The 25353-nt window shown below is 56.7% G+C and overlaps 9 protein-coding genes across 9 annotated transcripts; 5 read left to right on the top strand and 4 right to left on the bottom strand.

The window, feature by feature from the left end:
- Positions 1–988: 988 nt before the first annotated feature.
- On the top strand, positions 989–2451 carry CCOS01_15386 (inositol-pentakisphosphate 2-kinase; the record flags this gene model as incomplete). The annotated part of the gene is made up of 2 exons (XM_060463525.1): positions 989–1484; positions 1544–2451. Coding segments are annotated over 2 exons (1404 nt in total), but the record flags the coding sequence as incomplete, so codon positions are not given.
- Positions 2452–2791: 340 nt separating this feature from the next.
- CCOS01_15385 (nucleoside transporter) lies at positions 2792–4274 on the bottom strand (the record flags this gene model as incomplete). Its single annotated transcript, XM_060463524.1, has 2 exons — positions 2792–4001; positions 4090–4274. 2 exons carry the CDS (start codon positions 4272–4274, stop codon positions 2792–2794), a joined length of 1395 nt encoding a protein of 464 aa, XP_060306127.1.
- Positions 4275–4688: 414 nt separating this feature from the next.
- CCOS01_15384 (uncharacterized protein) lies at positions 4689–7882 on the top strand (the record flags this gene model as incomplete). Its single annotated transcript, XM_060463523.1, has 2 exons — positions 4689–4783; positions 5722–7882. The coding sequence occupies 2 exons, from the start codon at positions 4689–4691 to the stop codon at positions 7880–7882; spliced, it is 2256 nt and encodes a 751-aa protein (XP_060306126.1).
- A 2883-nt stretch (positions 7883–10765) lies between these two features.
- Positions 10766–12676, top strand: CCOS01_15383 (uncharacterized protein; the record flags this gene model as incomplete). The annotated part of the gene is made up of 2 exons (XM_060463522.1): positions 10766–12546; positions 12601–12676. 2 exons carry the CDS (start codon positions 10766–10768, stop codon positions 12674–12676), a joined length of 1857 nt encoding a protein of 618 aa, XP_060306125.1.
- Positions 12677–13396: 720 nt separating this feature from the next.
- Positions 13397–14844, bottom strand: CCOS01_15382 (uncharacterized protein; the record flags this gene model as incomplete). The annotated part of the gene is made up of 2 exons (XM_060463521.1): positions 13397–14520; positions 14574–14844. The coding sequence occupies 2 exons, from the start codon at positions 14842–14844 to the stop codon at positions 13397–13399; spliced, it is 1395 nt and encodes a 464-aa protein (XP_060306124.1).
- A 755-nt stretch (positions 14845–15599) lies between these two features.
- On the bottom strand, positions 15600–16309 carry CCOS01_15381 (Rer1 family protein; the record flags this gene model as incomplete). The annotated part of the gene is made up of 3 exons (XM_060463520.1): positions 15600–15685; positions 15761–16178; positions 16241–16309. 3 exons carry the CDS (start codon positions 16307–16309, stop codon positions 15600–15602), a joined length of 573 nt encoding a protein of 190 aa, XP_060306123.1.
- A 741-nt stretch (positions 16310–17050) lies between these two features.
- CCOS01_15380 (enoyl-CoA hydratase/isomerase) lies at positions 17051–17985 on the top strand (the record flags this gene model as incomplete). Its single annotated transcript, XM_060463519.1, has 2 exons — positions 17051–17186; positions 17255–17985. 2 exons carry the CDS (start codon positions 17051–17053, stop codon positions 17983–17985), a joined length of 867 nt encoding a protein of 288 aa, XP_060306122.1.
- A 944-nt stretch (positions 17986–18929) lies between these two features.
- On the top strand, positions 18930–23676 carry CCOS01_15379 (uncharacterized protein; the record flags this gene model as incomplete). The annotated part of the gene is made up of 4 exons (XM_060463518.1): positions 18930–18980; positions 19113–21877; positions 22448–22575; positions 22679–23676. 4 exons carry the CDS (start codon positions 18930–18932, stop codon positions 23674–23676), a joined length of 3942 nt encoding a protein of 1313 aa, XP_060306121.1.
- Positions 23677–23926: 250 nt separating this feature from the next.
- CCOS01_15378 (uncharacterized protein) lies at positions 23927–25185 on the bottom strand (the record flags this gene model as incomplete). Its single annotated transcript, XM_060463517.1, has 2 exons — positions 23927–24987; positions 25065–25185. 2 exons carry the CDS (start codon positions 25183–25185, stop codon positions 23927–23929), a joined length of 1182 nt encoding a protein of 393 aa, XP_060306120.1.
- Positions 25186–25353: the final 168 nt, after the last annotated feature.

Raw genomic sequence — 25353 nt, 5'->3', positions numbered from 1 at the left:
ATCAACCTCTCACAAGATTCCGGGGTAAAAACTTATGTAACACAGTACATACCCTGCGGTGCCTGTGGTAGCTTCCTGTCCAACGCTCTCGCCAAAAGGTCCAGAATCAGATATGACAGATGAGTCGCGACTTGCTGTAACTTGTGGGAGGAGTCATATTGGCCACCCCGTCAGCCTCTCCCGCCCCAGGGAAGTTGCCTGTCGTGTCCGTCTGCTACCGTTACGTTGTTGCCAATAGTGTCAACGAAAAGTAGGAACTCACAAGCTTACCCAGCAGCCAGCGCCAAATCAGCCAACTTTTCTGCTCCACACCCGAAGCGGAAAGTCTGTCGTCATCCCGGGATACCGCTGGCTTCCAGAGGACACAACAAAGGTGCAAAAAATCACACAAAAGGGAGGGCCGTTGTAGCACAGAGCACAAGCAACCAAATGGAGCCTCGTCGCAATCGCTCCCTCATCGGAAATCCATCTTCTAACCAAGGGGAACCATAGGAACGTGGGCAGGCAACGGTTGCGCGCTCATTCGATACTCGACTCTGGCAACGCTACCTTAGATCAGACAACCACGAGTCGGCTGACGACGTAGACTACCTACCTTACCTTACTCGCAGCGCTCCGGTTCCGTCCTCTCTTTGGAAACTACCTTCCGACCAGTCTCACGTGTTTTCAAGCGTTTACTCACCCGTGAGGTGTATTGTTCCTGCAAAGGCACCGAGCCAGATCAGGCAAGAGCGGAGAAGCGGGAGCGAGAGACAGAGAGAGAAAGACGGGAGGGTTGTTGGCGTGAGACACCTCCAAGTCACCACCGCCAACCTTGGGAAACTGCGCTTTGCTAGACCACTTGCTGCTGCCACCAGTTGCGGCAGGTAGGCCATTGGTTCTTACCTTAGTTCAGCTGGGAAAAAAGACACATTCCTTCCAGACTACCGTACCGCCTTCCTTACCTCTTTGCAACTCGCCATGAGAGTCTCTTCTCTTTTCACACAGACATCATCGCTTAATACGGTCGCCTTGTGAAGCCATCTGGACGCCTTACCTACCTACTATTCGCCTCGATCCAGCCACTCGCTATCTCAATAGCAGGCTCTCGCAGCTCGCCAATCTTCAGCCCCTCGTCCGTATCAAAGAGTCTACACTCGTTGCCAACACTAGGCCTCCAATCTCCAACACACAAGTCTCGCTTCATTCCGCTTTCCTCGTCATGGCCAAACTATTGATCCCTCCCACATCGATCAATACCAAGCTCAGTGTGAAGGCGGTTGCAGAGATATCGTCCAAAGATGTCCCCAGGGAGCATAGCCCAGCATCGGGCAAGGTCTTCAATATGGGAGTGCTAGTATCGGACGAAAATGTTCATGTTAGCCCCTGGACACACGCCATTTATGTCGGTGAAGGTGCTGCCAACGTTCTATTCATCCCGTTTCTATATACCAAGTTTGCGCGGCAGGATGACAAAGACAGGACCGAGGAAGACTTATTAACAAGTGGGTTTCACATATCTCTTACATGCCCCATCCTGAACTACTACTAATGCTGCTTTTAGAATACCTCTTGAGAGTACCAAAGCAACCCAAAGGTGGCGACAAACCATTCTATCCGCCAGAAGAGCAGTGGTCTTATTTCTGGGACACCATTGCTCCTCTCTTCACCTACCGCGCGGATATACTAACCGACATGAAATATGCATTTCTCCCAAAAGACGCCATGAAGCACATGCAGAACGTCCTGGATGCGCTGAACAAAGCTCCGGCGGGAGCCAAAAAGCGGCCCGCCAAGTTCGAAAACACCAAGATCATGGAAACAGATAGGGCCTGCCTGATCGAGAGCATGCGCGCGCGGAGCGCCGACGAGCGCGTAGTCGAATTTAAGCCAAAATGGCTCGCCCAGTCGCCATCCGCGCCGAGAGACGCCAACACTTGTCGCTGCTGCGCACTCGCGGCCAAGAAGTTCAAAGACAGCAAGGACGCCGGTAGCAACCCGCGGTACTATCCGTGTCCCCTCTGGTTGGACCCCGAGAGAGAGACACCGAAGGGCAGGGAGGATGTGCGTCAAAAGGTTATCTCCAGCTTGTTTCAGTACAGCAGCGCCGGAGACAACAAGCACGCCTCTATCCTGTACGAACTGCTGAAGAAGACGCCCATCCTCACCTTATTGAAAAGGCACCAGACCCAAAAGGATCCCCGCGGGCCCCTGAACGCGAACAAAAACGACGAGGAGTTTAGTATCGCCATGACGTTGCGAGACTGCTCCCTCTACATGCGATACCGCCTCGAGAAGAAGGGCTCACAGGAGATTGTGGTTGCGGACTCGTTTGAGGCCAAACTTGCCGATCTCGACAAGAAGAACGTGTCCTGGAAGTTTCAAGAGTGGCAGGAGAAAGAGCGCGCGTTGATCGACGAGGGCTGGTACACCGGACGCGGAAAGATGGTGAACTGCGCACTCCAGGCCTAAAGGACGTCGAAGTCAAAGCGGCTGTACAGTAGTAGTGTATTTGTAGCAAAACAAAGCGTAATGTAATTTTTGGAACACCACGACACCACGTCCGACAATCATCCATACAATCTTCAATTGCGTTGTCTTCCGATTGAATCAATAATGGATTGAATAATGCGTGTCTTTAGGGTCAACTATTATTGACCGTCTTTATGACAGTTATCATACCCACGTCCTCCTACCCCGTATGCTCAAACGCCATCCAAAGACCAATTCAAAAGTATGCCAAATTGAGATAGAAATTATGCACATCTCCCATTACGCCGTACACATGCAAATTAACCAATATACCCATTACTCAAATACCACCAGCAGTAAAGCTCAAAAGACTACCCGTCGTCAACCCAGCAACGAGGCACAAGCCCATGAACCCGCCCGTGGCCTCGCGCTCGCCGTCCTCGACCCACTCGCCCGCGGCCATCATGCAGCTCGAGCCGAGCCAACCGTTGGTCAGCCCGAAGAAGAACTGCACGACCACCAGGTAGAAGAAGTCGCTGCTGACGACGGCGCCGCGGCCGCCGATGTTACACAGTAAGTAAAGCGGGAGGAAGCCGATGCGGGCGAGGCTGACGCCGAAGAGGGCCGCGGGCCGGTGGCGTAGGGAAAAGGGGAGGATAGTGGCCATGCGGCCGGAGAGGTCGCCGAGGTTCCAGGCGAAGAAGGCAAGAGGAATAAAAGCGGCCGGGCGGAATAGGATGCCTGCGGGGGACTTTTCGTCGCCTGGGTAGCGGACGGATAGGATCTTGCCCGTGAAGACGGGGAAGAACATGGCGACCGAAAAACACATGAAGATGGCACCGGCGAGCCAGTGGAGCTTGCGGAGCAAGGTGAGCGGGGAGACGACCTTGCGGGCGGCGCGCTCGGCTTCTTCGACCGAGGTGAGGGACTCGGCGAGGGTGTTGACCATGCGGGCTTCGATGATGCGGTTGTGGCGGCGGACGAGGGGGATAAAAGCCAGCAGGGCGGAAACGGAGACGGCGACGGCGGCGAGGAAGTAGACGAACGCCGAGGAGGACGAGGACTTGATGTCGTCTTGGGCGGTCGTGGTGGAGTTCGTGGTGTCCTTTTCGGGGACGACGAGGACGGTGATGACCTGCGCGATGGGCGGGAGGACGCCGGCTACACCTTGCCCCGCCATCAAGGCCTGCATGTACTCGGGCCGACCAAAGGAGGCGGCGAAGGCGAAGGCGCCGTTTTGGATGAGCCCTGTGGCCCAGGAGCTGGAAGCGACCATGAGGAGAATGAAGGCGAGGTAGGCGCCGGGTGAGACGTCGAGGGCGAAGGAGGTGGAGGCCGTCAGGAAGGAGAAGATTACGCAGTTGAGGAGGAGGGCGAGGTTGATGCGGAAGGGGTAGGAGGCGGCGTATTGGATGTTCGTGAGGATGAGCATGGCGGTGAGGTTCGTGAGGGTCGAGACGGTGAGGATGGCGGATTGAAAGTTTTGGGATATCCAGACGTCGGATTGGAAGCGGACTTGGAAGTAGGGGGCTGCTGCGAGGAACATGTTCCTGTATAGAGAGAGTTGTGTTAGCCATCGTTGCTTTTGCCCATTGGGGGACAAGGGTGTTGGTGATGGGAGAGCGAATGTCGACGTACCAGGCCCATAGCATCGCCATGCCCAGCCAGGCGAACATAATGTACTCGGTCCACGAGAACGGCACCTCCTCCGGGTCTTCCTCCAGCGTGGAGCCGTCGAATTCCCGGCCCTCCTCGGCGAGAGGCTCGTACTCTTGCCGATCCGGCTTGTGGTGCTTGCCTAGCAGTTCCCTGATGCGCTCCATCTTGTGTTATCTGTCTCGCCGTCGGTGGGTGTAGGTTGGTGGTGAAAGATGGCGATCTGCCTCAGCTCGAGAGTCAATTCCGTCGAGGTCCGGAGAGTCGATTACGGATACGTTGCCTGAATTACAGGTGGGAAGAATGCAGTACGTTGTCAGTAGGACAGCCCGCGTAGAGGGAGTGACCGAAGCTAAGGGCGTGTATGGTCGTCGTTTAGATTTCCCGTCGGTATCCGTCCTCCCGGTCGAACAGAATCCCGAATGCGCCGGCTCGTGTGGGTTAGTCGAATAATGACCGAGTCGCACAGCTCCCTGGGGCTCTTGAACCGTTCGAGGTATCACGAGGTCGCACGTGTAAACAGGGCGACTCAAAGGGACGTTGTTGACGTTGGGGAACGAGTAGAAGAGAGACAAGCAATCATGCGCCGCGTTCACCGGATCGCTATCGTCCACTCAGGTGGTGTGGAGAAGTCGATGACCACGCGCCGAGCATCTACAGATCTGGGCCACCTGGGGTTGGTCGAGCAGGGTCGCAGGCACTACTCTCAGGACGTGGGGGTTTCGATAGGTACTGATTACCTCAGCGAGATCTTGCGGGCTGCCGGGCCCAAGGCGGGCCCCTGCGCCTGCGGTACAATAAGCTTATCCCTTAGGCGCTGAGAGCCCAGCTCACACCTTCGTTCGAACTGACGTTGGCTGATGACCTGATGTTCTCGGAATGACAAACTCAGAGAAGTCGGAATTACGCACGTATGCAATGGACCTGGACTGTCAGCATCCTCCGAACTAATCACCCACACAGGGATATGGCTCCTCAGCCTTGCCGTCCCTGTGCCCAAAGGACGTAAAAGAGGTTGGGTGTTCAGCGGAAGGATTCTACAGTCTGACACGCATGAGCGGCATCGCAATATGACAGCTTCAGGTCGTTCCCGAAAGCGGATCTCGAATTCAACATCCAATGAGATGGTTGATGCCACGGCTTAAGCGCTTCACCGGAGCCGGGCTTGGAGAACTTTATCTTGGTGCCTGGCCAGCACCCTGTCCTCTAATGTTGCATCATGCCCCTGTTGGCCGCAGTCAAAGTTCCCTTTTGTTGTGAGCTGAGAATGCTGTGGTGTAGGAGAACAACTGATAAATGTATTCAAGTTTCCGGGTGCGATGTGTATCCTGGGTGAGATATCACTGTCGAGTGATGCCCGTCGAAAAGGGAGGACCTTACAATGACTGAAGTTCGTTTGACTGGTGAAAGGGGAGAGCCTCTCGTCCCTCTTCTGCATCCACAAGATGGCGGCCCGCCAGGACGTCGAGGAAATTTCCTAGACCAAAATGACACTCATGATTTCAAGGATACAGAAAGGTGATTATAATCCCAGTTGCCCATGAAACAGAACTAGACCTCAAGCTGGGGCACAAATACCACAAGCCAGGCTGTAAGTGCTGACCTGTCGGCTAGACTCAACGACCAAACGACTCCCTACGAAGTGTATGAAGGCAAGTTCAGCTTCAGAGCTGTCCTCCAAAACACGCTCAAGGCATGGAGCTTCCACTCCCTCTATCGTCTATTCTACAACGTCCGCGACTCGATCCGCAACCAAACAAAGGTCGTCATCTTCAAGAACCGGCCCATGGCCCTCCTCGCCATCATGGTCCACGTCCCGCCCCTGATCGCCACCGCCATCATGAGCCACCTCATCTACCACGAGTACTGGATCGGCGCGGACCTCACGCCGAACCGGGAGTGGGACAAGTCGGCCAACCTGCTGATCCAATTCGCCGCCAAGTTCCTCGAGATCATGATCATCGGCTCCCTCACCACCATGATCTTCACCTTCGTCCGTCGCGAGGTGACGCTCAGCCAAGGGACACCGCTGGCGGCTTTCTTTGCAGGGAACAGCTTCAGCTCGCCCGAGTTCCTCTGGTCCGACGAGATGACGGCCATGCTGCGGGGCCGCTTCTCGACCGTCTGGAAAAAGGTCTTTTTTGTCTCCTTCCTCGTCATGTGCTGCGTCCTAGCCGTCGTCGTGGCGCCCGCGACAGCCACCGTCCTGACGCCCTTGAACGACTGGTGGATGATGGGCGGGTCGTGGGTGTACATTGATAAAGCCGGCGCCGACATCTTTCCCCGGACGCTGACGGCGGCGGATACGGTAGCCGGCGACGTGTGCGAGAGGGCCGGCAACCTCGACTGCCCGTCAGCCGGCTGGGACTCGTTGACGCACCTCGTGAGTTACCTCCCGTACCAGGCCATTCTCAACGTCACAAAGGGGTCGTACATCCGCATCCCGGCGCTCTTCCCGCTCGCCACGCCGGAATCGATTCTGCAGTTGTCAATGTCCGTTCGCGAACCCGGTGTGCCGCGCGGGTGGGCCGAGTCTCGCATGACGCTGCCGCATCGTGTGACGGGTGCCACGTTGGCAGCGACTACGATGCTCTGGCAGGATGCCCTTACGTTGATGGATCAAAAGGAGAAGAAGTATTACCGCGGGTCGGACTATCGGTACTCGACGTTCCAGGAGCTCGCGTCTATGGAGACTCGATGTCGCGTTACCATGGTCGATGGCAACAACACCACGTCCGGTGATCGTCGTCGTCCTGTCAACTTTCCAGAAGTTCGGAACGAGGCCTCTCTCACCAATAACACCGATATCATGGCCCTAGAGAACCCGGCAACGCAAGCTTTATGGACAACCCTCAACGGAACGACCCCCCAGCTGTCCTTCTTCGACATTGATCCCAAAGGAGACCTAGCCGCCAACGTCTCCATCGGCGCTATCATCTCCCTCCCACGCCAAGGAGGAATCGCCGTCTACGGATGCCTCACAGACGCAGAATGGATCGGCGCCAACACCTGGATCAACATAGATAACCACGTCTGGACAGACGGCTGGCCCTTCCCCGTGACCTGGAAACCCGGCAGCCGCAAAGTCCTCATCGAGACCTCCTTTGCGAACCTGACCAACGCGGCCGTCGACATCGAGGGCACCACCGTCTTCCAGCGCCTCGCCGCCTCCGCACGGCTCGTCGACTCTCCGCTAGGCCTGCCTTGGACCGTCGGCCACGTCGAGACGCTCGTCAACGCTATGCTCGCCAACGGTATGTCTCGCACCGCGCCCGCCGCGAAACCCATCATCACTCTAAAGGACGCCGACAGCGCCTGGTGGCGCAACTTCTTCCCGCGCAAGACGCAGTTTGGGTTCCCCGAGTCTGGCACAGCGTTCGACGTGCCGGAAGCCGTGCGGGCCGCGGCGCAGAGGCTGCATTTCCGGGGCGAGATGAAGGGGTTCGCGTACTCTGCCGGGGACGATACCGTCAGATATTCCATGGTGGGTTTGTTCGTTTACTGTGCCGTCGCGGTGGCGTTCATGGCGTGGAGTCTTGTCGTGGGCGTCACGAGCAAGAGCTGGGAGTCGACGCCGGAGCTGTTGGCGCTGGCGATGCGGAGCCCGCCACCCGGGGACGACAAGATGCCGTCGAGCATCTTGGAGGATACGAGCGCGCTGCGGGAGAGGTATTGTATTGTTGCGAGCGGGTCGGATGTGCTGCTTCGGCCGATGGATGGGCTGGAGGAGGTGCCGGAGGAGATGAGGGTGAGGCCGAATGTAATGTACAGATGATGGGAGGGAATGCTTGGCTGGCTGCCATTAAATATAAAGGCTTCTCTCATCAATACGTCCTGCTGTTCAAGGTTGTGCCATATGTTAATACTCTAGTGAACCTCTTGCGCTTATGATAATTCCTCCATCTCCTGGAGGCCGGACGATATAAGCCCATCAATTTCAAAGGCGCCATTGACTCCTGATGGTCTCATGGTACGTAGCACCGCCAGATTTTCGAGTCAACATATGGATTTGTATGGTAGTCCTGTTCGGTATGGTCAGAGAGGTGATTTATCGATCTTCGAGTTTGGCCCGTCATCGCCACATCCTGCGATCACTCGTTGGTTTCTGAATGTTCGTCCGCACTCTGGGCGCTATAAAATCCTCAATCGGCCAGCCCGTTTTTGAATTACCTTACCGTCATGGTATCATATCGTCGGGCTTAGGTCATGGTTGGTACGTTTGAGGCTCTCAAGGGGGAATTGGCCTCGAGATTAGTGATCTGCCATTTCAAACACAAGTTCCGGTTTAAGCCGCCATCACCACCAAGAAATCTTATTCTTTACTTTCTTTCTCCAGCCCTCTATTCGTGTTCTTCATGAAATATTACTCGGGAGCCTAATAGACCAGCAATATGAGTCGTGGTGATATGAAGAACAGAGCAGCGGCGAATTGTCTCATCAGCCGTTTTGGCTGGCGTATTTATACAGACATACGGAGAGAGAAAGGGCAGTTTCTAGCCGCTTTCTCACATTCGATTCATCGTACTCATATCGTCCAGCGTATTTGGCGCCAAAATTACGCTGCCAACGAAGCAGAGATCACTACATGGGCCAACGGAAACATGACCTCGGCAACTGACATACAGAGAACATGAAGCTTCGCCCAAGATGAGGGGGTCCAGCGTTGTTATTTCCCTTTTGAGAAATAGTGCCTGTCTTCCTGGGAAAACACCCCCAGGTCGCAAGATCAACTCTCGGTGAGGCCCTCACGAATGATTCGTCTCAGCCCCTTCACCTTGACTACCCGAAACGGCAAACATTGGCACAGAGGCGAGGCCCATTCTGCGACCACATACACGTGATGGCGAGACGCTGCAATGCAAGTATGTCGTGCATATTTTCGATATCTCGAGGGCATTTTGGCTCCGCTTCTGGCGGTTTTTGCGGTCTCGGCCGTAGCATTTATGCCCTCTGTGCCCTCCACGTGATGAGGCAATGCTGCGATGCAGGTATGTCGTGCGTTGTTTTTGGAAGTTGCTTCTCGAGAGTCTCGGTGTAGATGGCAGACTCACCAAACTTTGCCTTTTTATGAGTTTGAAGATTTGGGAACTTGGAATTTGTCTGATAGAACTTCTGGTGGTGATCTAAATATGCCAACAAGGACGAAAATGAGGCCGGCGAGTCTCTGGCTTGCATCAGCTCGCATAGTCCCGAGGAACTTTTTCTTTTGCGCATCCTTCCCGCCGACACCCGCAGATGCGTAGGTCATTCCTGCATACTTTCTGCAATGCATTTGGAAAAAAAGAAAGTGAGGCAAGTCTAGGACCGGAAGACTTGGCGTCTGAAATGCATCGCAATTTGACAAACGCGGCACGTCGACCAAAGCAATCCAGATCTCGGGGACTCGTAATACCGGCAATTGTCCAAGATTCCTTACCTTAGGTAAGCCTTGTGTTCCCCTGAGCGGACCACTCCCGTTCGAGACAAGAAAAATGGCGTAGGCGTAGAGACATATGTCTCTCAACGCCTCTAACGTTTCTGGATGAAATGATGTTTTGGCCAAGAAGAATCCTGCGGATTCACACGGTCACACAAAGATGGCTCGAAGAATCGAGCGGGTCAAAGGCTTTTCACCCAAAAGTGTCCTGGTGTCCCAGTTGCACCCCCACAACCCGGCGATCTGTCTAGGTATTTCTCTCTCTTTCAATGGAAAATGTGAGCAAAGAGATCTTTGTCTCCCCATTCCAATTGTCGTGTCTCAGTTCGACTCAAGAGATGCGCTAGTTGCGGGCGAAATTCCGGAAAGCTGGTTCTTGTATCTTATACTTTCCCAGGGGGAATTCCGGGGAGCAGGTACGGTGCAAGGGACTTGTCAAAGTCGCTGTCGACGCCGGTACTTCTATGTCTCCCTACCTTACCTTACCGGTTGAGTGTCTACCCACTGCTTTGCTCTGGATGTCTTGCGTCCCCTGGTCCGCCATACTCTCGTTATGGAAGCGTCATGAAAATAGTAGTCGTTCCCACCAAGCTTTCCAAAGGAGGCTCAGTCTCTGAGTCTTTCAGAGGCCTAGCCCCCTGGCCCCCCAGAATCTCGAGGTGCCCCCAAGACTAAGCTCCTCCCCTGTTCCAAGCATGTCCAATTACAACCCCTGCTACCACGGGCGCGGCGCCACTACTCAAGGAACCAAGGTCCACGGACGCGCTGCACCAAGGTTCTAAGCCATATTCTTTTTCAGGCGACTTTTTTTTTTCTAGGGGCAAGTCGACCACCCGAAAGTCCACAGACTTCCTTGATATTAGTGTCCGCCGGGCCCAGATCCAATGGAAACCTGAGTTTGGCACTTGCATCGAAAGGTACCACCATTACCATTACCACCATAACCACCGATACCAAACCAGACCACTAGGATACTTTTCCTTTATCCACGACGCACTCACTACCTTACGAAGCTCTGCTGTCCACTTCTATTTCGTGAGGCATCTCTGCTTACTCCTGCAATGAGGCCCTGAACTCATTTCGTCTTTCTTTCCTTCATCCTCGTATACGCAATAGGGCGAACTGCGATAAACTGCTGGCCCTCTCCCCCATCCCCCGAAAGCACCCGACCAACGCTCGAGAGACAAAAGCGACGCAGCTCGCCGCCACAAAAAGGGGCAGGCTGACAGCCAGCAACCAACCATGCGCCGTCGTCAATGGACGGTTGTCATTCTACTCGTCTTCCTGTTGATATGCGCATACACAGTATTCACACTTCCCTCCGATCGACGACCGACAGTCCCCATACCAGGCTCCGAAAAACCCCCTCCGCCCCCGCAAGATCAACAGACACTCAGTGACGATGCCGCCGCCGCCCCCCCTCCTCCCGACAGACGACCAAAGTCCGCTGGCGGCACCGGATCACACCCCATGTGGCACCTCATGACGAGCGCCGAGAAGGAGTTCCAGGATACGCTGAAGCGCCAGTCCAAGACGCTCGAGGAAGCCGTCAAGGAGTACAAGCGCCGCTACAACATCCCGCCGCCCCCCAACTTTGACAAGTGGTTCGAGTTCGCAAAGGCCAGCGGCGTACAGCTCATTGACGAGTTCGACATGATACACGAGATGCTCACACCCTTTTGGGGTCTGAAGCCGGCGACGATACGGGAGCGGGCGCGGGAGGCTCTGGGTTTCGATAACAAGCTGATCGGCCTCCTGATCCGGGACCACAAGATCAAGCACATTCAGGGCGGCTCAGACTGGCAGCGCGATGCCACCTCTGGCATGATCAAGAAGTTCATCGAGCACCTGCCCAGCATGGATATCGCCTTCAACATCCACGACGAGCCGCGCGTGGTCGTCCCTCACGAGGACCTCGCACGCCTCGTCAGCCGCGCCAAGGACGTCAACATGCCCAAGGCGAACGCTGCCATTAACCCGGAGAACGCCTTTACGAAGCGCGCCGCCGGCCTTAGCGAAGGTAACATCATCGACGAGTACAAGCGCACCCGCTTCAACGTCTTCGCCCACCAGCCTACCTGGACGCACTCTCGCATGTCCTGCCCACCCGACAGCCCCTCTCGCGGTCTCGAGGATGACGAGCTGTCTGACGACATGAGCAAGTACGGAGTCAGCGAGCTCGGCTTCGTCTACAACGTCACCGCCATGTCGGACATCTGCCTCTCGCCTTCCCTGAGCGCGACCTACGGCTTCTTCGATCGCCCCAACGCCTACAACATCGTCCACGACCTCTTTCCCATCTTCTCCCAGTCCAAAATCTCCTCCTACAACGATATCCTCTACCCCTCGCCCTGGTACTGGTATAAGAAGGTCGCCTACGACGAGTCAAAGGACATGCTCTGGGAGCAGAAGCAGGACCGCCTCTACTGGCGCGGCTCCACGACGGGCGGCTTCTCCCGCAATGGCGGCTGGCGCCGCCAGCACCGTCAGCATCTCGTGCAGAAGCTCAACGCCGCCGACCAGGCAAAGATCTTCATCAACCGCGGTGACGAGCAGACCCCTAAGTGGGAGGTGAAGGAGGTGCCCCGCGGCGACTACCGCGAAATCGTCGACGTCTTCTTCTCGCACGTCGGGCAGTGCGACCCGGGCGACTGCGACGCCGAAAAGGAGTTCTTCAAGATCCAGGGCCACGCCGAGCAGCAGGACGCATGGAAGTACAAGTACCTCCTCGACATGGACGGCAACGCCTTTTCGGGACGCTTCTATGCTTTCCTGCAATCACGCTCCCTCGTCTTCAAGCTCGCCATCTTCCGCGAGTGGCACTTTGAGTGGCTTAAGCCCTGGGCGCACTACATCCCCATGAGTCTGCAGGGCGACGACTGGCTCGAGAGCGTGCGCTTCTTTGGCGACGGCGCGCTGGGGCGCAACGAAGCCGAGCGCATGGCTCTCAGCAGTCGCGACTGGGCGAATAAGGTGCTTCGCAAGGAGGATATGGAGGTCTGGTTCTTCCGCCTCCTCTTAGAGTGAGTTTTACCAACCAAAGAAATCACCCATGTTTGCTAATTAATTCGACGTAGGTACGGTCGCGTCATTGACGACAATAGAGATAACATCGGCTTCGCTGTCGAAACTATCCCAGAACCGCCGGTGTAGACACCCGCTGCTGCGTTCGTGCCTGCCAGGTGACCACACATCACCGTTGGCCAGATTCACGTTATTTGCGTCTTCTATGTATTATTTTTTTCTTTTTCCCCGTGGGGAAAAAAGCAGAAAAAAAAAGGAGTTCTCTGGGTAAACATCTTTACGCTATGAAACGGGAGGGAGAGGGGGAAGGGACGATATCAAAGTCTGTTTTTCGTTGTTGCTTTTTTTTTTTTACCGTTCTTAGAGAGTCTGTCTGTTGTTCCCTTATACCACATGAGATTTTGCTTTCTTTGTACCTTTTTCTTACTCATTTCTGCTCGGTCTCCAAAGTATGCTTAACAGGAGGATCACCTTTGGCAGAAATTACACATGATGGGAACGAGTCGGGGAGAAAGAACCCCGCCGAGCTCGAGCCGCTGTATGAGAAGAGCTACGTATACTTAATTCAAAGTCATGACAACTACGTATTACTCGACACCATCCCTCTGCTTTGTTCTTGATGAAGGTTGGCAAGTCCGTCAATGCGTCGATTGGACGTACTCAATCATGACAATATGACAATCGCGTGAGAGTGGGTTCATCATTGTGACATCCATGAAGTCTAAAATGGCCACCATCGCGGCTGCCCTGTTTTATTTTATTCTTCACGTCCAAACGCCTAAGTGGTTCGTGAAAAAGGAACTGATGTTACATCACCGCGCCTCCCCTCTGACTCAACATGCCACCTCTTCAATCCTCATCTTCCTCATCGCCATCGGCATCGCCGTCAGCGTCCCGGTCCGAGGGAGTGCCAGGCGCACGAGAAGTCTCTTCAACCGGCTCGGCCTCTTCGACATAGCCAATGGGCTTCTCCTTGTACCGCTTCATGTTCTCGGCCGGGGCCCCCTTGGGATCGGTAATGGAGATCTCCACCTCGTTGACAACCTGCGTCTCGTCGTCCACCTGACTAAGGGTACGAGCGATATTCTTGGCGCGCTGGGGACGGATGGTCGTGCGTTGGATGACCGGATAATAGTACGCCGCCTTGGGCCTGCCGCCCGCGGAGGGCTCGTCGTTGAAGGCAAGAATGACCTCTTCGCTGTACTTTGTGTTGTGGTCCAGCTCGATCTCTTTCGTCGTCTCATACGCACGCAGGCGCGAGAACTGGAAGCACGGGTTGGAGCCGCTCTGGTACGTGTAAAGCGATTCGTCGTCGCGGTCGGGGTTCTCCGGATCGAACTTGGCCCGGAAGTTGTCGCCCGTCGTCTTGGTCTTGGGGAGGAAGAAGCTGTAGTCCATCAGGTTGGCGGGCTTGGGGTTGCGTGCAGGATCGCGCTCGTGGGCCTCAACGGCGGCCTGGAAGGCCTCGTTCTCCTCGGGGCTCCTGTCCAGCGGGCGGAGCAGACCGCTGAGCAGGCGGCTGTCATACTTGTTGGCGCTGGCCACGGGGTTTGTGAGGAGCTTGACGGTGACGTAGGCGCCCGAGTCGGGGAAGGCGTCGTGGTCGGGCAGCAGCGGCAGAGACTGCGTGAGATGGACGTTTGGTTTGCTCGGGTGGCGATGGCGGGTCGGGTTGCTGAGGAAGCGCTCGGCGCTCTCGAAGCTCTTTTCGATCTTGCGTCTGATGGCGGCCGGTGAGTCTTTGTCCGGCTCAGGGGAGCGACGCTTCTCTGCGCGCTTGATCTTGGGATTGATGAATGCTCCCGCGGCAACGCCAGCCTTTCTGGGTGCTACGGAGGAAATGTATTCTGTTCTTCTCAGGAAGGAGACTGATGCGTCGGCGTTGCTCTTAGCTCGGCCAAGGGTCGACAGTGGTCTCAGCAGGGCTCTATCGTGAGGATGAACGGCAGGCGGATGCGAAGAGGCTTGAATAGCTGTATCGATGTCAGTACTGAGCTCCCCTTTGGTACAACGCGGCTGCGCTTACAGCTCTCGTCTCCGTCAAAGATACCCGGCATGCCTACCAAGTCCAAGGGCATGCCGAGCTCCGCATCGACCTCGATGTTGAGAGGCTGTTCTCTTGCCAGACGTGATGCAAATCCCGGCGTTGTATACTGCCCGCTAGCCAGGCCAGTGTTTGGGATGTCGAGGAGCTTGGGAGGATTAGGGGGCGGCGGGAGGGCGTTGGAATATCGGATTCTGGCAATGAAGTCCTGATGGATCATGCGCTCGCCGCCGCGAGGCGCCGAGGACGACATCGTGGCCTTTTAAATGCGTGTGCGTTTGGTGGGATCGTTTCGATATCTGAGTCGCAATTGAGGGTTGAAATGAATTGCTGAGGAGGAGAGGATGGCTTCGAGTACTGGCAGCGGGGAGCTGTCGTCGTCGCGGTCGCGTTGAGTAGGCAGGTGCAATTGGCCCAGAAAAGTTCCACGAGGCTGGAGTTTGGGGTACCTTCCTTACCTGTACACTGTGGTTGCGCCAGCCAAACGCCCGGACCTCGACCTGTAGCCTTATCAGCTCTATCAGACGAAGACACAGCACCCCCCCAAAGCTGTCAACCTGGAAGCTTGACGTTAACGTACACCATAAAAAAAAAAAGAAGACGCCGTGTCGTAGATGAAGAATCAGAGACAGATTTGTCCTCTCTATTACAATACGTAGTATGAGATGAATGATTTCAAAGCAAAACCGTCACTCATCAACGGGGCAATGGCTCCCGACCGTGCAGGAGGACCTCCTGATGCGCCCCGTGTAGTTGGCCCGTCGCAACCATCCATGCACTCATACCCGTGGCCTCCTTTCTATAGGTACATACAGTTTGTCTTCGCCCATCGTCGCCATCCAGACTTCGTCAAAAATGTGTATTCATCCTCGCGCACTGTCTAATTTTTCTTCCCTTTCACGTGCCTAGACTCTTACACTTGTCCCACCTCGACGGGCGTGACAACGACATTTGTCTCTCGTAAAAACCCGCTGATTCCATCGCGTCGTAAAGTTGCGTGGCCCCCCTCTAGGAGCTGTTCTTGGCGTAGTTCTTCTTGCCAAAGGTGAAGGGAACGTAGCGGTACTTGATCATGTGCTGAATCTGCTTGCGCACTGCAAAGGAGGGAAGGTCAGCTGTGTGCCAGGGTGAAATGCCAGGGAGACAAGGCGTGGGGGTAGGAAACGTACTCGTCAGGAAGAAGAGGATGAACCAGTACATGACCAGGACGGGCCAGAAGACGGGGACATTGAAGATCTCCCACCAACTGCAGAAGAAGGCGATGGCGATGGCACGGGTGGCCCAGTACCAGAACTTGAACTCGGGGAGGCGGCGAATGAAGGGCTTGAACTCCTCGTCCTGCTTGGTGGGGAGAATGCCGACGCCACCGTCCTCCATCTCAGTGTCCATAGCCTCGTTGGAGGGGTCAAACTTGGGTTGCAAGAAGGCCAGGAACAAGTTGAGCAGGTAGATTCCGAGAGCGTAGGCGACAATGTACCAGCCCTGCGCCACGAAGATGCGAGCGAAGAAGCCCAGGAGGCAGACGCCCGTGGCGATCCATCTGTAAAGCACGAAGGGGGTTGACTGATCGAGAAGCGCCTGGTATTGCTGCGATGAGAATTAGCAAGATGTCGCTGGCAGACTCCGGGGGGGATTTATCGTCGTCGTACTCTTTGCAGCTTCGAGGTGTGGGCTGTGACTGACGAGAAGGCAGTCTGTTCCGGCTCGGCAGAGTCCATCTTGGGCGGTATTTGCGCGGATGAACTTTGATGTGGGATACTCGTGCAATAAGCTTGTTCGCGTGGGTTGACGTGGATATGTAGCCGTTAACGAGGGTGCAAGTCTGGGATGACGATGCTGTGGGAAGAGGCCGCCGCTGCGCTGTCGCGATCTGTCAGGACGAATTTTTGGGTTGACGGGATCTCTGGAGATGGATTCAAGCCACGTAAGGCTTGCAACAAAACTGTCCCTTCCCTTTGAGATTGGCAGCGCGCTGCACCGCGCCTGCTTTTTCGCCCGAATCTTATCCGGCGCAGTGATTGGATTGCGCCCGTCAGTGATTGGATCCCCTGGGAATGGCCCGAACCAGCCCCTGTGGCGCAGCCTGCACCCTGGAACCAGCCAGAGGATCCGTATCTGCCCAGGATCCCGCTGCTACAGGTGATTGCAGTGTTGGAAGATCGAGCCTGTGACGCGGGGGGAGCTGTCACAGTGCGCGGCGAGTGTCTGTGCCTCGCCCGACTGTATCCTCGGCTTTACAGAGCCGATGCTTTCCAGCTATCCTCGAGCTTGGATCAAACGTCAAATGGAGCTCGACCTACCTGTTACATCACAGCTCCATCAACAATTCGTGTCATTTATTTCAGACGACATCTTTGTATCAATCGAGGTCAAGATAAATCATCTCGTGTTATACTATAGCTCACAACATAACATCTCACTCACATTGAGCGTCTTCCCGAGCTCTCATCTGCTTCACCATGAACTCACTCAGATACCTCCGGCCGGTGGCCTCGCGTATGCAGACGCCGACGCTGCCCAGACTCTCACGCGGATTCGCCAGCAAGACATACGAGTTCATTCAGGTCTCTCAGCCCAAGCCTGGTGTTGGTCAAGGTAAATGCTGTTCCAGCCGTAATCAATCATCACTCTACGACGACGACGCTCATCATGATCCACTTTAGTGACGTTGAACCGTCCCAAGGCCTTGAACGCCCTCTGCACTCCCCTCATCCATGAGCTCAACGATGCGCTAAGGGCTTTCAACGCGTCGGACGAAACGTCCGTCATCGTCCTGACAGGCTCCCAAAAGGCCTTTGCAGCCGGTGCCGACATCAAGGAGATGGCTCCTCTCACCTTTTCCGAGGCATACACCAAGTCCTTTATCGAGTCGTGGTCGCTTCTCACCACCGAGGTCAAGAAGCCCATCATCGCCGCCGTTTCCGGTCACGCGCTCGGCGGAGGCTGTGAGCTGTCCATGATGTGCGACATCCTCTACTGCACCGAGACTGCCAACTTTGGCCAGCCCGAGATCAAGCTCGGCACGATCCCGGGTGCCGGCGGCAGCCAGAGACTCACCCGGGCTATCGGAAAGTCCAAGGCCATGGAGTTGATCCTGACGGGCAAGTCCTTCAGCGGTGCCGATGCCGAGAAGTGGGGTCTTGCGGCCAAGGCATTCCCTTCGTACGAGGTTCTCATGGAGGAGACGCTGAAAACGGCAGAGACCATCGCCGGCTACTCGAGGGTGTCCATCAACGCGTGCAAGGAAGTTGTGAACAAGAGCCAGGATCTGCCTCTGAGGGATGGTGTCGAATTCGAGCGGAGAGTATTTCACAGCTTGTTCGGCAGCAACGACCAAAAGATTGGCATGAAGGCATTCGCAGAGAAGAAGAAGGCAGAGTGGACTCACTCTTGAAAAGCTTCATGCTTGTGAAAAGACTAGTTGTATGCGAAATAGCCGAGTCTGGCAAAGAAAGACATGATGTTGTGCAACCACGATCTTGAGCAAATGAGCGCGTGCGTGTGTTTGGGGAAATCCGTTAAATTGCTCGGCATGAATAAGACCATGTAAGAGCACACAGTCAGCCCAGCACCACCTTTTTGCTTGGCCATGTTGCTTTGCAGGAAAAAGGATGATGTTACTTTTCGGGGTCTCTCTCGTACAGCCCTTGCTTGCGTGCATGATGACTTTAGTCCCGAGATTCTTCGCCTGCCTTGGCCAATGCCTAGAAAACCACATAAACCACAGTGTCTTCAACCATTACGAGCAGCTCACATGCCTCGCCGAGAATACGCAGTTTAAACCTTTAGTCTCAAGAAGTCCGGAGAGTCGGGTGGGCGTTGAGTTCGTATTACTTGGAGCCTACAGGGGGCTAGCCCGTCCCAAAAAGTAGCGGAGGGGTTGCAATGATCTCAGCTTATTGGCTCCGCGTGGGAGTTGGGATGCTTTTTGAAGCTAAGGGCAGGGGTAGGGGTCGGCGGCGGGCGGGAACCAACGTGGGGTTGACACCCAACTTGGGGCGGCCAGCGGGCAGCCGTAGCCTGTAGGCCACTGGACCCGTCCCTTAGCATCCAATCCATTTGACGGGGTCACCTCACAGGGCAGTCTCTGACCAGTTCTGACCTCTTACACACCTTTTTCCCTTCCTGAACCCGTAAGCCTTTGAGCCTGTGAGGTGCTTCTGCTGCAGCGGCCACGGCGCGCCCAGCTTTCGGCCCCGCCACCCACCTCACCTAAGGCTCGCCTGACAGCCAGTCTTAAACCGACATGTTCCCCTCGCGATCCCGCTGGCCAAATCTCCTCATGACATTGTCTTTGTGTCCGGCAATCCAGGGATCGCGCGGAGCGATAGTTCCTGCATGGATTCCTCAAAGCCCGCGCTCGATCTGGAGAGGGAGTTGACGTGCTCTGTAAGTGTCGTCTGATCCAATGCTCTGTAGCGTCGCCCTAGGAGAGGGGCACTTTTTTCCAAACCCCCATTGGATTCTGCAGGACTCTAGAGATTATATGTGCGCTGACCGACTTTTCTTCTTGCCTTCTAGATATGCACCGAGCTCCTTTACCAGCCTCTGACTCTGCTCGATTGTCTACACACGTATTGCGGTGCCTGCTTGAAGGACTGGTTTTCTTTCCAAGCGCAGCAGGCCGAAAACTCACCGACCCCGCCCGCACCAGGGACAAACATCTTCACCTGCCCGTCATGTCGTGCGCAGGTTCGCGATACGAGGCACAATGCCACCGTCGCCACTCTCCTCGACATGTTTGTGGCTGCGAACCCGGACAGGAGGAGATCTGAATCCGACGTGGCGGAAATGGTGAAGAAGTACAAGCCAGGTGATCAGGTGCTGCCAGAAGTTAAGATTCCCGAGAGAACGCCGGAAGAGAGGCGCGCAGACGAGGAAGAAAGGAGGTTACTGGAAGATGTGCGGGAGATGAGCCTCAGAGACGCCGGAGTAGACTCTTCCTCGGGACATCGACATCGACGGCGTAGAGAGGACAGCAGCTCTGCCGATGGACGAACCAGACGGAGCCGGGACCACAGTCGGGACAGCCGCCACATTCACAGACATGAGGGCAGTCGGAGACCGCGGGACGACGAAGGGAGGCCTACTGGGGACCAGCTGCAGCCGGATTCGAGGTCGGGCGAGCAAAGGAGACAGCGAAGGAGTGAGTCGAGACAGCGTGCCCAGGAGTCATCCGACATGAGGCGTCGGCAAATCGAGCACCAGTCGTCACTCAGATCACTCATAAGCTCGAGCGATTTGAGCGAGCGCGACGTGCAGAAGGAAATTGAGGATTTTGCTAGACAAATCCAGGAAGAGGGCTTGTTGGATGGGCTCGATCTGGACAACATCGACCTGAGCCGGAACGATGAGCTGAGTCGGAAGATTACAGAAGCTTACAGACGACGGCAACGGGAGCGGGAGCGAGAACGAGAGCGCACCAGGGCCGAAGGAACGAGAAGAAGGGACACCAGTGGCCAGTCCAGGCACTCTCCAGATCGTGTGCAGGAGATCAGGTCAAGTGCATCAGACACAAGCAGGCCCAGTAGCAGGCAACGACCGCACTCAAGGTCAACTAGTGCAACTGGGTTCCCCGACGATCGCAGCCGGCCGCCACTCTCACAGAGCGCCCTGCATCTTGAAGTTCGACCAGAGGAGAGGCGGCGACGGAGGCGAACCTCGAGCGGCGGCCGCAGCGCGACGACACCCCTCCCAGCAACGCAGTCCGAGACCCGCGTCGCCACTCGATCGCAGACCGATCTGTCGTCACGAACACATTTTGGTGAAGCAGTCGCCCCGAGAACCGTCTTCACCGAGGCGAGAAGCTCGAGCACGCCATCAGTACCTACCACGACGCAGTCGCCGACGACCACCACTTCGCCAGCACCGCGCGAGCTGACCTTTGCCAACCGCATGACGAATTCTTCTGCGTTGGTGTCTTCCAACTTTGCCGCGTCTCCGCCCATAGAGCCGTTGTCGCCTCGGCTGCAGCGGCCAAACCGGCCGGCAGACTTGTCCATCATCAGCCAAGCAACTTCAGGCCCTGTCGGGCTAGGCTTGGGTTTGGGGATAGGGAGTCCGACCACCCCCGGCCATCAACGAACACGCTCGCAATTGTACCCGGAGCCCTCGATTACGTGTTCCCGCTGCGCAAAGCAGCATATCGAGTACGAGCTACACTACAACTGCGGCATCTGCGCCAGCGGAAATTGGAACATCTGCATCGACTGCTACAGGTCCGGCAAAGGCTGCTTGCACTGGTTTGGCTTCGGGTACGGAGCGTGGGCCAAGTGGGAAAAGGCTCGGCACACGGCACACGAGGACATACCCAGACCTCACATGCTGACGGCGAATCGTTACCTCCAGCCAAAGATCATCCCGGGTGGAGCGGAAGGCAGGCGAACTCTCACGACCGACGATCCGATGAAGCGGTTGGAAAGCGGCAACTTCTGTGCTCGATGCCAGGCCTGGGCGAACGAGTGCTTCTGGCGATGCGACTTTTGCAACTTTGGCGACTGGGGGTTTTGCAATAATTGCGTGAACCAGGGACGATCGTGCACACATCCGCTTCTGCCTCTGACGTACCAGCCTCAGCCATCACACACGCCACCTGCCAGTCCCAGGTCGCCTCAGCCGCCTCACGCGGCCGCTGTGCTGACGGGGCCTAACATTCACAATATTGGCCCCTTTAAGCCCCTGACGTTTACGACGCGCTGTGACGTCTGCCAGGACCCTATCTCTCCCAACCACAGCCGATATCACTGCTTCACTTGTACCAGCTCAATCGAGCCGGACACGCAACCTGGCGACTACGATGTATGCACAAATTGTTACGCCAATCTTGAAGCGCGTGATCAAATCAGTCCCGAGAACGGGCACGCGGGCTGGCGCCGGTGTCTCAACGGCCATCGCATGATCGTGATCGGCTTCCGCGACGGGCCGGGTGGGCAGCTGCGGCACATACTATCCGACCTCGTAGGCGGCCGCAATCTCCGCATCACGCAGTCGGATGGCACCGACGACCAGGCCCCGCAGAAGTGGTGGTGGCACGAGGGCGGGCAGACGAGGGAGCGCTTCGTCACCAGGGACGTTGCGGCGGACGCCCCGACAGGCGAGGGTCTCGCGCAGGGGTTCCCCGCGGACGGCGGCGTCGGGATGAGGGCGACAGCGACGTGGGCGTGGTATCCCAAGGCCGAGGACGAGCTGTTGTTCCCCAAGGGGGCCGAGATCCGGGAGATTGAGGACGTGAACGGGGACTGGTTCTTTGGGGTGTACATGGGCGCGAAGGGACTGTTCCCATCGCCGTACGTAAGGCGGCTTGATGATCATGCAGGATAGTAATTGGTCGGTGGTCATTGGGGGGAGCCTGAATAGTAAATGCCGTGATGAATGCATCGGCGACTTGGGCGAGCACGTATCCCCATCTCGGATACTCTCCCATTAATAGGCGAAATGGATAATTCTTGGTTCATTGAGGATCGCTTCGTGAAACTTCTTTTTACCACGATGCTTTCGAACCGGATCTCGATGTCACAGTCACAATCAACAATCTTGAGAAACAAGTAGAAAGAATTGAGTCAATCCGGCTCGGCCGTTATAGTCACCGACTGCCGGCCCCCGGCCCCGTCACCCGCGCGCCCCACACTGACGGCCGCTAGCGGTTCTGACGTGATTTCTAAAGCTGAACCCAATTGAAGAAAAGCCCCCCACTACGGATGCATGCTTGCAAGCTTAGAAAGCCGAATGCCGGAGACCCGTTTCCACAGCACTTGGACTCAGATTCCCCAAGCTCTCTTCCTACACCACACCCGCAACACGGCCAACTGGTTTAGTTGAATACTTGAGCCCTGTCTTGAGGTAGCTCCCGCAATTAGAAAGCCCAACATGAGCCGCATCGCCGTCCGTCGCTTTGCGACGACGGCCGTCCGCGCCATTGACCCGCCGACGGCTTACTCCCTCAACCTCTCCCGCGCGCAAGGCGTCGTCAAGGGCCTCACCGGCGGTATGTTCCCCCACACACTCAATTCAGACCTTGCACGAGGGAAAGGGGTGAATCGAACCCCCCATCTGTAGCAAAATCCACTGACACCGAACCACGCCCTCAGCAATCGGCAACACCCCTCTCATCCGCCTCAACCGCCTCTCCGCCGAAACAGGCTGCGAAGTCCTCGGCAAGGCAGAATTCATGAACCCAGGCGGCTCCGTCAAGGATCGCGCCGCCCTCTACGTCGTCAAAGACGCCGAGGAGCGCGGCCTCCTGAAGCCAGGCGGCACCGTCGTCGAGGGCACCGCGGGGAACACGGGCATCGGCCTCGCCCACGTCTGCCGCTCCCGCGGCTACAAGCTCGTCATCTACATGCCAAACACCCAGTCCCAGGGCAAGATCGACCTCCTGCGGCTGCTCGGCGCGGAAGTCTACCCCGTCCCCGCCGTGGCGTTCGAGAACCCGGAGAACTACAACCACCAGGCGCGCCGCCACGCCGAGAAGCTCGACAACGCCGTGTGGACGAACCAGTTCGACAACACGGCCAACCGCCGCGCGCACATCGAGACCACCGGCCCCGAGATCTGGGAGCAGACGGGGGGGAAGATCGACGCCTTCACCTGCGCGACGGGCACCGCCGGAACCCTGGCCGGCACGACGCGCTACCTAAAAGACATCTCCAACGGCCGCGTGAAATCCTTCCTCGCCGACCCCCCCGGCAGCGTGCTGCACTCGTACGTCTCCTCGGGAGGGCAGCTCGTCGAGCGGAGCGGGTCCAGCATCACCGAGGGCATCGGCCAGGGCCGCATCACGGACAACCTGCAGCCCGACATTGGCCTCGTCGACGGGTCGCTGACGATCGCCGACGAGAAGAGCATCGAGATGGTGTACCGCTGCCTCGACGAGGAAGGGCTGTACCTCGGCGCCAGCTCGGCGCTCAACGTCGTCGCCGCCAAGGAGGTGGCGGAGAAGCTCGGCAAGGGGAACACCGTTGTGACGATCCTGTGCGATGGCGCGTATCGGTATGCGGAGCGGCTGTTCTCGCGCAAGTGGCTTGAGGAGAAGAAGCTCTTGGGGGCGATACCGAAGCATTTGGAAAAGTACATTGTTTTGCCTTAAGCAGTTTGTTGGTCGTGGTTGTAGAGCGGACCTTTGTCTTTGGTCGTTGGTTGTGTGCGTATTGTGTTGTATACATAGATAATTTTACATATCAGCTGTACATAGCCCCTTTTTGGAGCCTCTCTGATTCTCTCCCCCCTCTCTTCGCTTTTCATCACCCCCTTTTCTATCCTTTTCCTCATGCCTTGCTATTATCACACGTCATTCCTGCCCTCTCCCAAGCCATCGCTTCATCCTACACACCATGTGCTTACTCGGATCCAAAGAGCGCATTGTACGTCTTGAGCCCACGCTCGGCAGGGAACGTCTGGTTCTCAGCAACATCCTTCACCTCGGGCCCCAACGCCGCCGCAATGGCATTCAGCCGGTCCGCGATCGGCTTCTCCACCACGCGCGCGGCCAGGAACAGGCCGTGCAGGATCGGGCTCGCGTACGAGAGGTACTGCGTCCGGCTGTGCACGAGGTACGCCACGCCGTCGACGCGGTCGGCGTACGCCTCGGCCGGGTGGAGCTGCAGCAGGCCCTTGCCGGCGGGCCACCGCTCGACGAGCTTCTTGGCCAGGCGGCCGACCTTGCCGTCCACGTCCTTGCTGTCGTTGTGCTTGACGGCCAGCACCGCCGACAGGTGCAGCGCGGCGCCGATGATCTGCGGGTCGTTGTAGAGGGCGAAGCGCTCCTGCTCGGGAGTCGCGGCGCCCTCTTGAGCGAGCTGCCTCTTTCTGAGCTTGCGGGCGTTGGGCGCGTGGCCCTTGTCCTCGAGCATCTCGAGCACGATCTCGGCCCACCGCAGTGCCTGCTTCGTCTTCTCCTGGTCCCACTCGCTCTCGACGGCGCGCATCTGCACGAAATGCAGCACTTCGTTGACCTTTTCCGAGTTGTCGAGCTTCATCCCCGTCTTGCGGACCTGTCTCGCCGCCTCGATGATGGTGTAGATCTGGCCCTGCTGGCCGGCGATGCGAATCATCTTGGCAAAATCCGTCTGGCTGTAGTGGCGCCCCGCGGTGCGCATGCCCGAGAGCAGGCGGCCAAAGTTGTTCCAGTCCTGCGGGGTCTCCATGGCGCGGAGAGCCTTCCAGGTGATGTCGCGCGAAGGGGGGAGGGCCTCCTCGTTGATGTGGTTGAAGCGGTGCTCGAGGCCGTCGATCTCGAGGTATACAGGGTCATTTTTGAGGCGGTGCTTGAGCTTCTCGGAGAAGACGCGCTTGCGCTGGTGGATGGGGAGGTGGTAGGGGAGGATGATGTTCGTCTGGATCTCCTCGAGGATCGGGCCGAGGCCGGGCGTCGTGGTCTTGTCGAAGAGAACTTGGGGGTCTGCGAAAGAACGGCAAGCTGTCAGCGAAACTTTCTTCATAGGATCAATGCGAGATATACATCACGAGACGACGTACTTTGACGGGCAGGCGTCTGACCAAAGGACCGCTGCTGCTGCTGCTGTGCCATGCACGCCGGCTGATCCCACACCGACGCCTTTGCGCCCCTAAGGGCCCTTCCCATTAATATCCTCGACATGATGGGCGATTTGGGTTGTGTATAAGCTCGTCAGAGGCTTCCTATCCGTCGTCGGCGAAAAGGGAGCTACTCGGGTTGGCCTGCAGGGTAGCCACCCAAAATTTTGGATCGAACGAGCCTCCCGGCCCGGCGGCTCCGCATCATTGATGCACCGAGCCAATCACAGCC

Source organism: Colletotrichum costaricense, assembly GCF_030867565.1.
Source record: "Colletotrichum costaricense strain IMI 309622 chromosome Unknown Scaffold_23.1, whole genome shotgun sequence".
Lineage (NCBI taxonomy): Eukaryota > Fungi > Ascomycota > Sordariomycetes > Glomerellales > Glomerellaceae > Colletotrichum > Colletotrichum costaricense.
This window is presented reverse-complemented; position numbering and strand designations above follow the sequence as displayed.